The sequence below is a fragment of the Staurois parvus genome, unplaced genomic scaffold, assembly GCF_062004578.1.
Source record: "Staurois parvus isolate SC_StPar_1 unplaced genomic scaffold, SC_StPar_1.0 ptg000131l, whole genome shotgun sequence".
In the NCBI taxonomy this organism is placed as follows: domain Eukaryota; kingdom Metazoa; phylum Chordata; class Amphibia; order Anura; family Ranidae; genus Staurois; species Staurois parvus.
In genome coordinates this window covers 4,570,323-4,583,442 of record NW_028317927.1, presented here as the reverse complement: position 1 = coordinate 4,583,442, position 13,120 = coordinate 4,570,323, and the positions used below count along the sequence as shown (strand labels likewise).

The following is a 13,120-nucleotide window of genomic DNA, read 5'->3' as shown; positions in this document are numbered from 1 at the left end:
GTGGCGCTGAGAGGGCATCAGCCCACTGTCACGGAGAAGGGTCGTCATCCTGTTCATCATCAGCAAGAAGCAGCCAGCAGGAATGGGGGCACCAGAGAAAAGAAACCCAAGCTTCCCGCTAGCTAGATCCTGCAACCAGCCCGTCGCCCAGCTTGAGTATTGATAGAAGATCTCTGCAGGAAAAGATCCCCCAAAAAATTTAAAAAAAGCTATAGGACCACAAGTCCCAGCATAGAAAAAAAACACGTCCATACTCCTGAGACACTAGGCAGAATGACGAGTCTTATAGCAGAGAGGGGGTTTTATATCCCAGAGAGGACTGCCCATAGGAGGTGCCAAGTTTTTTTTTCTGTTTAGTGTCCTACTCCTGTAGGTGGGGCTATAAAACCCTGTTTGGTCATGAATACAGAAGAGAAGGCTGCGTCCGTCAATGAACGTAAGAGAAACAGCTTTTTTTTTTTTTTTTTCAGTTTTTATTCTTTAGATTTGTGGCTAGATATAAACAATTTACTTACCATAATGAAGAAGTTGTAGCAAAACACCTAGATAAACAAAAGTACAAACTCCAGACACAATGCACTGCACACCTTGCTCTGTCTATGGATGCATATTGTTTCTGAGGTTTGAGTGTCCACAAAGCTGAAGACACTCTGCTAAACTTAGCATGCAATAGACTTTTTGGAAATCAGCACCTTTCTAAGTAATGAGAGTAGGAAAAGGCAGTATGCTATCCGGATAATACACGACCTATACTCCACAAATTTATTTCATAGAAGCTGGCTATCTTTTTGTAGACCACTGCAATGTTCTTACCAGGAGTAATACAATTGGAGTCAAACCTGGCTTCGGTTGGCAAAACTTCCCCTTTTTCTACTGCCTTCTTTATTTTGTCTTCTGCCTCTTTTGCTGATCTAAATGGCAAAAAGTGGGAAAAATGAGTCATGTGAATAATAAACAAAACATACAGCTCATTTCAAGAACACGGGAAAAAAAGTGAACCATAGAAAACAGAGCTACTAAAATGGTCATCATCTGTAATAGGCTGTGTGTCACACATTCATTGGAAATAAACACAAAAAGAGCATTTTCTATGATACTGGGGTGGATGGTGTGAAGGTACAAATCACTTGATAGGACACCACATTATAATCTTTAGCATTGACAGAAAAAATCTGCTACATAAAAGCATGTAAGAAAAGAATATATATACACACACACACACACTTATATAAATAAAATATATTTTTTTAACCTACAGGTAGTTTAAAGGACAAGACTGTTAGCCAATAATTTTTTATTTTTGCAGTGCACCATGCTGTCAATGGGAGGTGGCTGATTGTAGGGGATATAAGAATGTGCAAAGTAATGTTCTGATAGGTGATGCGATGTTCTTTCACTGACCAATCCGCAGACCACGAACAGGTTTGTGACAAGCTGTGCTGCTAAACAACAGTAAAGAAATGTGAAGTGATCAGCCTAGCTATTGTCCGCTGTATCACACGATTAGCTGTATAGAATTACAATGATTTGGCAGGTAATTGTTCAAATAAACTTATTTTACCTATGGTTTAGTTGGTAGGTGCGGTGGCTGCATTTGTTTACTTTTTTAGGCTCTTTTCCCTCTTATCACAGGTGGTCTGGCCAATAACACACCTCCTGTATTGGAGTGCTCCCACTCTGGATGAAGGAGCACAGGGGCACCTTTGGACAGCAGCACTGTCAGTCTGTAGTAGCAGATTTAGATACACTAACCAAACTGAAGTCATATTTCAGCTCACACGTTTTAGGCAGTTACAATGAGAGCTTTTGGGATAATAAGTTTTACATAAATAAAAGCTGGCCATTGTAAGCACCCGTCAGTGGTAAATATTCTGTCTCAAACCTCCAGTTCCTACATCAGCTTGGTCAGTTAAAAAATAACAGACTTACTAGCAGGATCACCAGGTGGAAATAAAAAAAACCCGAATCCAGCTATCACATCTACAAAATGGTAAGCAGCATTATAATAGTGTTTGCTTTTGGGTTTAATATCTAAAGCAATTACATTAATAAGCGAAAGCACAAAAGTAAAATCATTAACTTTGTTATTTGTAATTATTAACTGCCTCATTCAAATATGCATGTAAAGCATCAACTGCGTGCAAGGAGAAATATTCAAACTTTAGATGAGACAATGGGGGAATTATAGACAACTACCCACCATTATGTTCTGTTGTGTACAGAATGTTCACACAGGAAAAATCAATGCAGTCATCTAGTCCATAGTCTAGAAGACCATAGTCACAAGAAATACAGTTCCTTGAAAATGTATTCACACCCCTTGAAGTTTTCCACATTTTGTCTTGTTACAGCCAAAAACGGAAATGTATTTTATAGAGAATTTATGTGATAGACCAACACAAAGTGGCCCATAATTGTGAAGTGGAAGGAAAATAATTGGTTTTCAACATTTTTCACAAATAAATATCTGAAAAGTGTGGCATGTATTTGTATTCAGCCCCCCGAGCCAATATTATTATTATTATACAGTATTCATACAGCGCCAACAGTTTACTCAGCGCTGTACATTATAATGGGAGACAGTACACGAGACAGTACAGTAACAATACAATACACGAGGGGTTCGAGGGCCCTGCTCCTTGGAGCTTACAATCTAGGAGGGAGGGGAGAGTGGTACAGGAGGAAATAGCTGTGGGGGATGGAGTGGTGGGAAGAGCGGAGGAGATCGGCAATTAAGTGAGGGCGGGGTAGGCTTCTCTGAAGAGATGGGTTTTCAGGGTGCGCCTAAAGGTGAGGAGGGTAGGTGACAGTCTGATGGATTGGGGTAGTGAGTTCCAGAGGCTGGGGGAAGCCCTGGAGAAGTCCTGGAGACATGCATGGGAGGAGACCAGGAACCTAGAGAGTAGGAGGTCTTGTGAGGAGCGGAGAGTGCGTTTTGGGTGGTAGATGGATATCAGGTCGGTCAATACTTTGTAGAACCACCTTTAGCTGCAATTACAGCTGCAAGTCTTTTAGGGACGTCTCTACCAGCTTTGCACATCTAGAGTGACATTTTTGCCCATTCTTCTTTGCAAAATAGCCCAAGCTCTGTCAGATTGTATGGAGAGCGTCTGTGAACAGCAATGTTCAAGTCTTGCCACAGATTCTCAATTGGATTTAGGTCTGGATTTTGACTGGGCCATTCTAACACATGAATATGCTTTGATCTAAACTATTCCATTGTAGCTCTGGCAGCTCTTGCTGGAAGGTTAACCTATGTTCCAGTCTCAGGTCTTCTGCAGACTGTAACAGGTTTTCTTTTAAGATTGTCCTGTATTTGGCTCCATCCATCTTCCAATCAACTCTGACCAGCTTACCTGTCCCTGTTGAAGAAAAGCATCTCCACAACAGGATGCTGCCACCACCATGTTTCACGGTGGGGATGGTGTGTTCAGGGAAATGTGCAGTGTTAGTTTTCCACCACACAGTGTTTTGCTTTCAGGCCACAAAGCTAAATTTTGGTCTCATCTGACCAGAGCACCTTCTTCCACATGCTGTGTCCCCCACACAGCTTCTCGCAAACAGCAAAGGAACTTCTTATGGCTTTCTTTCAACAATGGCTTTCTTCTTGCCACTCTTTCATAAAGGCCAGATTTGTGGAGTGTATGACTCACAGTTGTCCTGTGGACAGATTCTCCCACCTGAGCTGTGGATCTCCGCAGCTACTCCAGTTACCATGGACCTGTTGGCTGCTTCTCCGATTAATGCTCTCCTTGCCCGGCCTGTCAGTGTAGGTGGACGACCATGTCTTGGTAGATTTGCTTGCTTTAAACCTATCCACAACTTTATCCCTGACCTGTCTGGTGTGTTCCTTGGCCTTCATGATGCTGTTTGTTCATTAATGTTCTCTAATAAACCTCTGAGGGATTCACACAACAGTTGTATTTATACTGAGATTAAATTACACACAGGTGGACTCTATTTACTAATTAGGCGATTTCTGAAGGCATTTGGTTCCACTAGATTTTAGTTAGGGGTATCAGAGTAAAGGAGGCTGAATACAAATGCACACCACACTTTTCAGATATTTATTTGTAAAAAATGTTGAAAACCATTTATCATTTTCCTTCCACTTCACAATTATGTGCCACTTTGTGTTGGTCTATCACATAAAATCCCAAAAAAATACATTTATATTTTTGGCTGTAACATGACAAAATGTGGAAAGTTTCAAAGGAGTATGAATACTTATGAAGGCACTGTAGTTGACATAGAATGCATATATCAGGAAAATCCCCATACACTTTACAATAATCTGATTGTACAATCTCCTTTCGATTTACCAACAACTATGTCGTGTAAGTGTCTGTCTGATTGTATACAGATTGACTGGGTAGTGTAGGTAGGTCCTCATGTTGTACAGTTTTGGTGTATCTCAAGGTGATTGATTATACATAGTATGTCAGATTTTAACGTGTATGGAGAGCATGATGTATGTATAAAACTTGTTCCTAAAGGACTCCAAGTTTTGGAATTCAAAAAAAGTTAAACAAGTTAAAAAGTAATAAATACCTAAAACGTCTTCCCCGCTGCTGGTTCATTTTTGCCCTGGGAGCAACACCATCCACAGCCATGAAAAAAACCTTACGTGGCTTGATAATACGGAACAGAACTTCCAAGTAGTGAAATATATCTGCAAATATCTTGTCTTCTGTAATTCGAAAGTGCACATCGTCGTCATTCGGATGAGAGCATTGGTGGATAATGCCATTCATGTCCAAGTACAGATTGTCGAACTCTGGGATCTAGGAGGTGCAACAGTGTCATTTAACATCCACTCATTCATTAAATTTCAAATAAATGTATTATTTGTAGATTATAGTCAAACTAATATAAAAAAACTGGAGAAAAAGAAGGGAGGGGTCCTAACAAGACTTCCTTATTCATTAACCTGCACCAAAAAAAAAAAAAGTTTTTAAATAGGAAATAACTGCTTCACATGCTTCTAGAACAGGTGCAGGAAGTTTTTTGTGGGTTCTTAACTCCTGTGGCATTGGCCTGAAAACCACTACAAAAGGAACATAGATCATTAAAGTATTACCATTGCCCACAATGCATTGCAGAGCAGAAGTGGTGACCCCTAGGAAAGAACCACACCCAAAAAAATTACTTTCCTCCCAAAGTAGGGCATCATGCGCTAAAACTAGGTTGCAACTGTACCCCACTCACAGTATGGAAATACATACTGTAGCCAACAGAGAACATCCAACCTACCATGGAGCCACTTAGTGTCTAGTTCTGTAGGATCTGAATTTGTAGCACTTGGCGTTTGACTCCACAATGAGGAAACAGCTGAATATACGGAGTTTGCAAAGATTTTGTCTGAATAAATAGACTAGAGTGTCTCTACCCAATGCTTCAGCCCCTACCAGTGCCTGAAACTAGCTGGCAGCTCTCCTATGGTATGCAGTACACTAGAAGGCCATAAATTGATCTGGAGATGGCCTTACGTTCCCTGCCCACTCCCTTCAACAAATGTGGCTGGGATTACAGCAGGAAACAGCTGGCTACTGAGCCTTTCTCTGCTACTACTCACAGAGTGGAGGCAAAAAAGCAGAGGGACCATCAAATGCTGGAATTGGAGTGAGTACCACAGGGCTCAACTAAAACCACTACAATTGCAGGGACAGCTTCTTCTCCTCAAATGGAGAAGAGACCTTGAGGCATTAGAAAGGGGAGGGGGGGCCCCCTTTTCCAGGATAAGTATTTGAGATTTCTTAATCCAACAAGCCCCAGCTATACAACCCACCGGGTCCACTATCCCTGAAACATGGGAAAGCATAAAAAACTGCAAACAGCAAGAATACAAAAAAAAAAAAATGATGTTCCTGCTAGGCCAGAAAAACACAGATGCCTGAGGTGACTAGCTGGTGTTGGTTGTTTATAACTGTGGATCATATGCTGTCCTGGAAGATTTCAGTTCTCTTACAACGCTCACAGAATTGAATGGGGAGACTCATCCGGAAGCTTACCTGCCACAAATATATATATATATATATATATATATATATATATTTTTTTTTTTTTTTTTAAACCATTTTGGTTTTTGGCCTAATGCATCCTGAATTTTCGGTTTCCGTTCAGAATTGTAATTTCGGTGCACCACTAGTGAACACTGGACTCTTTCTTGTAGTAAATACTGTATTCTCATCTATAGTGAACACTCTATTCTCGCATATATTTATTATTGCGTTTCTCATATATAGAACACTGTAGTCCCTCATATACTAAACACTGTATTCTACCCAATAGATGACACTATATTTTCTACTATAGGGAATATTAAATTATCTCCTATAGCGAACACGGAATTCTCTTCTATAGGGAAGATTGAATTCTCTCCTATGATGAACACTGGATTCTCTCCTATAGGGAATACGGAATTCCCTAATGGAAAGCTCCTGCAATTCACTCACCCTACGGGTCGATGTGATTGCTATCAAAAAAGTTTTGAGTTAAAAACTTTATTGAAGATTTCTCCAGAGGTTTAAAAAGGGAAAAAAGGACCAAAGCTTTTAGAACCAAAGACAGATCCCAAACTGGACAAGACCTGACGACCGCCGGCCTGGACTTGGAATGAGCCCTGAAAAAATCTGTTATAAAAAGGGATCTTGCTGGAGGGGGATCTGAAGAAAACACTAAGGGCCAAGGCCTGCACCTTTAAAGTGCTAACTGAAAGGCCCTGATCCACATCATCCTGAAAGAAATCTAATACTGCTGGGATAACCGGAGGGCCTCGTCCCTTACCTAGCAACCAGGCGTTGAATTTTTTCCAGACCTTAGCATAAATAGCTCTGGTAACGAGTTTGTGGCAGTTCACTAAAGTCCTTATTACTCTGTCAGAAAACCCCTGAGCTTTCAGGAGTTGCTCTTCAGAAGCCACTCTACCAACCTCAAGGTTCTGACTTGAGGGTGTAGCACAGGACCGAGACCAGATCTTCCCTCTCTGGAAGAAGGAACAGAGAAACCAAGGCCAGGCTCCACAGCAGAGAAAACCATGGCCTCTTCGGCCAGAACGGTGCCACCAGAATGAGGTTAGTCTTTTCTAACAGAAATTTCTGCAGGACTGCTGTAGTTAGCCTCACTGGGGGAAATGCATAACAGAGATTGAACTTCCACGTGCTCGCAAAAGAATCCACACCCAAAGCCTGATCTCGCAGATTTAGGGAGACGAACTGTCTGATTTTCCTGGGAAGAAAGAGATTGGCCTCCAGCATGCCCTATCTGAGAGTGATGGACGTAAACACTACGGGGTTGAGAGACTGTTTGTCGTGGTTTAGAGACCGTTCATCGTGCTTGACCGGATGCCGACTTAGGAAATCCCCTAGGGAATTCAGCACCCCTTTCAGATGAATGGCAGATATCGAACGCAAGTTTTAATCAGCCCAAGATAGAATGCTGTACGCAATTGCTTGAAGAGGAGGGCTTCTCATACCCCCTTGCTTGTTAATGTATGCCACCGTAGCAATATTGCCCAAACGGATCTGCAGGTGACGGTCTAACAGATCTGCCTGGAAGGTATCCAATGCTCACTGGACTGCTAAAAGTTCTCTCTGATTTGAGGATCTCTGAGCTGCTCTGTTGCCTAGATGCTGTCATCGGTTGTAATGATAACCGGCGAAGGAGAGTTCCACTCCAGACCTTTCAGGGTTTTCCCATTCTAGCTTAATGGTATCCACCAGGGAAGTATGGACGGGAAAAGAGTAGTCTTTTTAGCATGTAGACCCTGATACATGAGGTCATGTTTAGATAGGCATACATCCTCCTCCTCAATCTCTAAGGTTTTGTAGATAGCCTTAAGGAGGTCGTCTACATCATCAAGGGACAATTTGTACCTTGAACCTATGGAGGAGCAAACCTCACCATCCTCCTCCTCCGAGCCTGAACCTGCCCATGAGGAAGCAAGGGACCTAGGATCCTCTTCTGGGTCCTCCTTCCCTCTTACTGCTTCTGATACCACCGTACCAGACGACTGGGTCCAAGGCCCCAGCGGTGTCTGCATTCTATCCAGTAGGGATTTAAACGACTGAAAAGTAGATGTCATGTCATCCTTAATGGAGGTGAGGACCTTATGGCAGGCTGTAAATTACACATCCTTAATAAGGCTATCCATACAATTGCGGCATAAAGGCTTTTCCCAAGTTGAACCCAATTTCACTGCACAAACTGCACACTTCTTCTTAGGGGCCTGACTCTGCGTCATGTCCTGCGCTTTAACCTACAACAAGCAAGAACACAATGCAGAAGAAAATCAGCCCCTGCTCCTCATCCAAACACCACTGTGCTGGGGGAGTAAAAAAGGAAGTGTGTCCCACCGTAACCTGCGCTCAGAGACTGGGGAAAGAGAAAACCATTCCAGGCATCAGCAAGAGGGAATCTAAAGTCCCCAAGCCTACCTGGGAGGAGCCAGTGCCTTAAGGAGCAGGGTCCGCTTGCTGAGAGGGGCCAGAGCCTTCCACCATGTCCCTTGTGGTGTGGATCCACAGCCTCTGCTGGGTTTAACACCATACCGGCCGTCCGATCTGATGCCTGTGTGGCTATGGAGACAGGAACCACAAGTTCCCTGTGCCCGTCAATGATGTCACCGCTTAGAGAGCACCTTCTGGAAATCGCAGCTCCCCGCACGCCTGCCTGGCGGTCTCTTCACCCCACTGTGCTCCAGCCGCTGAGCTTCTCCCCGGGGGACGAAGAGGCCACCCTCTGAAACACACCCCTCCCACGTTGCCGCCCACCCGGGGGAGGGGGGTGTCTCGCACAAAAAGACCTGAAGTTCCCCTTTTCTTGGCTAGGGCAGAAGATCCATCACTGGCAGTCCTCCTCCTCTGAGGCCTGGAAGGACACCAGGAGTGCAGCCCCACTCCTCTACAACCAGGAGGGATCGCGCCGGGCAAGAGGAGGTAACAACACAGGAGCCACCAGCACCCCCTGGAGCCTAGGGCTTCCAAAAACAGGTTCCTTTGGACTGTACCCGTTTCTCCGGAGGAACACTAAAAACCTGAGGAGGAAGGGCTGGAGGTCCGCCCTTAAAGTGCTGTGCTTACGTGTTTCCTGTCCCGGAGTGGGGAGCTCTACTTCTCAAGGAAGCTGTCCTGGAAGACGTTTGGAAAAATATTGATTTCTCTCCTATAGTGAACACTGGATTCTCTTCTATAGGGAATATGGATTTCTCTCCTAAACAGAACACTGGATTCTCTTGGAATTCTATAGGGAATATTGATTTCTCTCCTATAGTGTACACTGTATTCTTCCCCATAGATAACACTGGATTCTCTTCTATAGGGACGATTGAATTTTCTCCTATAGTGTACATTCTCTTCTATAGAGAAGATTGAATTCTCTCCTATAGTGAACACAGGATTCTCTTCTATAGGGAATATTGCTGTCTCTCTTATAGTGAACACTGGATTCTCTTCTATAGGGAATACTGAATTCTCTCCTATAGGGAATATTGCTGTCTCTCTTATAGTGAACACTGGATTCTCTTCTATAGGGAATACTGAATTCTCTCCTATAGGGAATATTGCTGTCTCTCTTATAGTGAACACTGGATTCTCTTCTATAGGTGTAAGGAAAAAAAGTCTTAATAACTGGCATCCATTTTGTATAATGCCTCCATTTTAGATGTGTGAACAAGTTAATTTCGTTGTTAGAGTGGGGATCAAAAGTTTGGGCACCCCAGCTAAAAATTTGTATTATTTTGTGCACAAAGAAGCCAAGGAAAGATGGAAAAATCTCCAAAAGGCATCAAATTACAGATTAGACATTCTTATAATATGTCAACAAAAGTTAGATTTTATTTCCATCATTTACACTTTCAAAATAACAGAAAATAAAAAAATGGCGTCTGCAAAAGTTTGGGAACCCTGCAGAGTTAATATCTTGTACTGCCCCCTTTGGCAAGTATCACAGTTTGTAAACGCTTTTTGTAGCCAGCCAAGAGTCTTTCAATTCTTGTTTGAGGTATCTTTGCCCATTCTTCCTTACAAAAGTCTTCCAGTTCTTTGAGATTTCTGGACTGTCTGTCACGCACTGCTCTTTTAAGGTCTATCCATAGATTTTCAATTATGTTGAGGTCAGGAGATTGTGAAGGCCATAGCAAAACCTTCAGTTTACGCCTGTTGATGTAATCCCCCGTGGATTTCGAGGTGTGTTTAGGATCATTATCCATTTGTAGAAGCCATCCTCTCTTTAACTTCAGCTTTTTCACAGATAGCTTCAAGTTAGCATCCAAAATTTGCTGAAATTTTATTGAATCCATTTTTCCTTCTACTCATGAGATGTTCCCTGTGCCACTGGCTGCAACACAACCCCAAAGCATGATTGATCCAACCCCATGCTTAACAGTTGGACAGAGGTTCTTTTCATTAAATTCTGTGCCCCTTCTTCTCCAAACGTACCTTTGCTCATTCCGGCCAAAAAGTTCAATTTTAACCTCATCGGTCCACAGAACTTGTTTCCAAAATGCATCAGGCTTGTCTATATGTTCATTTGCAAAGTTCAAACGATGATTTTTGTGGTGAGGACGTAGAAGAGGTTTTCTTCTGATGACTCTTCCATGAAGACCATATTTGTACAAGTATCTCTTTATAGTGGAATAGTGTACCACAACTCCAGTGTCTGCCACATCTTTCTGGAGGGATCGTGCAGTCAAACGTGGGTTTTGAATTGTTTTTCTCACAATCCTGCGAGCTGTTCTGTCTGATATTTTTCTTGGTCTTCCAGATCTTGCTTTAACTTCCACTGTTCCTGATGACTGCCATTTCTTAATTACATTCCAAACAGAGGATATTGACATCTGAAAATGCTTTGCTATTTTCTTATAGCCTTCTCCAGCTTTGTGAGCGTCAACTATTTTCAGTTTCAGTTTTCTAGACAACTGCTTAGAAGAACCCATGGTGCTGATTGTTGGGGCAAGGTCAGATGAGTCTGGGCATTTAATACCTTTGATCTTGACATCACCTGGTCTTCCCAGACGATGATTGAGAACAATCCATGACACTGGCAGGTCTCAGCTTGGCAAAGGGGGCAGTGCATGCTATAAATTCTGCAGGGTGCCCAAACTTTTGCAGACGCCATTTTTTTGTTTTCTGTTATTTTGAAAGTGTAAATGATGGAAATAAAATCTAACTTTTGTTGACATATTATAAGAATGTCTAATCTGTAATTTGATGCCTTTTGGAGATTTTTCCATCTTTCCTTGGCTTCTTTATGCACATTAATACAAATTTTTAGCTGGGGTGCCCAAACTTTCGATCCCCACTGTACATGTCACTTGTAAAAACGCTTTAGTTTATGAATTCAGTTTCTATTCTGTAGAAACGGAACTGCCTTATATGGTGGTCTTCAGTCATTTGTACTTGCTATCTTTCTGGATAAGAGTACAATATTTCATTAGTCATTTTGACTTTGTAAAAACTGCAAGTACGCATTAAACTTTCAGAGATTTAGCTTGTACACTTCGCTGTCCGGAGCATTATTTCTCCTGAACTCAGAGGCTGGATATATCCGAGGACATATAAAGGGCTACAGACATAGGTTAAACCCTTGCAATAGGGAATATTGCTTTCTCTCCTATAGTGAACACTGGATTCTCTTCTATAGGAACTATTGATTTCTCTCCTTTAGTGAACACTGGATTCTTTCTCGTAGTAAATACTGTATTCTCTTTTATAGTGAACACTCTATTCTCTCATATATTTATTATTGTGTTTCTCATTTATAGAACACTGTAGTCCCTCCTATAGTGAACACTGGATAATAACTGGATTCTCTTCTATAGGGAAGATGGAATTTTCTCCTATATCGAACACTGGATTCTCTTCTATTAGGGAATACTGAATTCTCTCCTATGGTGAACACTTTCTTCTCTTCTATAGGGAAGATTGAATTCTCTCCTGTAGTGAACACTTTCTTCTCTTCTAAAGAGAAGATTGAATTCTCTCCTATAGTGAACACTGGATTATATTCTATAGGGAATATTGATTTCTCTCCTATAGTTAACACTGGATTCTTTCTTGTAGTAAATACTGAATTCTCTTCTATAGTGAACACCCTATTTTCTCATATATCTTTATTGTATTTCTCTTATATAGAACTGTAATCCCTCCTACACTGAACACTGTATTCTCCCCTTTAGATAACACTGGATTCTCTTCTATAAGGAATATTGAATTCTCTCCAATAGTGAATGCTGGATTCTCTTCTATAGAGAAGATTGATTTCTCTCGTATAGTGAACACTGGATTCTCTTCTATAAGGAACATTGATTTCTCTTCTATAGTGAACACTGGATACTCTGCTATAGGGAAGATTGATTTCTCTTTCGTAGTAAACACTGGATTCTCTTCTATAGGAAATACTGAATGCTCTCTTATAGTGAACACTGGATTCTCTTCTATAGGAAATACTGAATGCTCTCCTATAGTGAACATTGTATTCTCCCCTTTAGATAACACTGGATTCTCTTCTATAAGGCATATTGATTTATCTCCTATAGTGAACACAGAGTTCTCATCTATAGGAAAAACTGATTTCTCTCCTATAGTGAACATTGGATTCTCTTCTATATAGAATATTGAATTCTCTCCTATAGTGAACACTGGATACTCTGCTATAGGGAAGATTGATTTATCTTTTGTAGTGAACACTGGATTCTCTTCTATGGGGAATATCGATTTCTCTCCTATAGTGAACATTGGATTCTTTCTTGTTGTAAATACTGTATTATCTTCTATAGTGAACACTCTATTCTCTCATATATTTATTATTGTGATTCTCTTCTATAGGGAATACTGAATGCTCTCCTATAGTGAACACTGGATTCTCTTCTATAAGGAATATTGATTTATCTCTTATAGTGAACACTGGATTATTTTCTGTAAGGGATATTGAATTCTCTCCTATAGTGAACAGTGGATTCTCTTCTATAAGGAATATTGAATTATCTCCTATAGTGAACACTGGATTCTCTTTTATAAGGAATATTGATCTCTCTCCTATAGTGAACACTGGATTCTCTTCTATGGAGAATATCGATTTCTCTCCTATAGTGAACACTGGATTCTTTCTTGTTGTAAATACT

General features: G+C 41.3%; 1 protein-coding gene across 2 annotated transcripts in view; it reads right to left on the bottom strand.

Annotated features, from left to right (window-relative positions):
- XRN1 (5'-3' exoribonuclease 1) overlaps nucleotides 1-13,120 on the bottom strand; it is a 123,361-nt gene that overhangs the window by 106,991 nt on the left and 3,250 nt on the right. For both annotated transcript variants that reach the window (XM_089672571.1, XM_089672572.1), the window contains exons 2-3: nucleotides 4,552-4,784; nucleotides 814-911 (exon numbers count right to left, since the gene is read on the bottom strand). In XM_089672571.1, coding sequence (XP_089528697.1) covers nucleotides 814-911; nucleotides 4,552-4,784 — 331 coding nt within the window. The remainder of the gene's footprint in view (nucleotides 1-813; nucleotides 912-4,551; nucleotides 4,785-13,120) is intronic.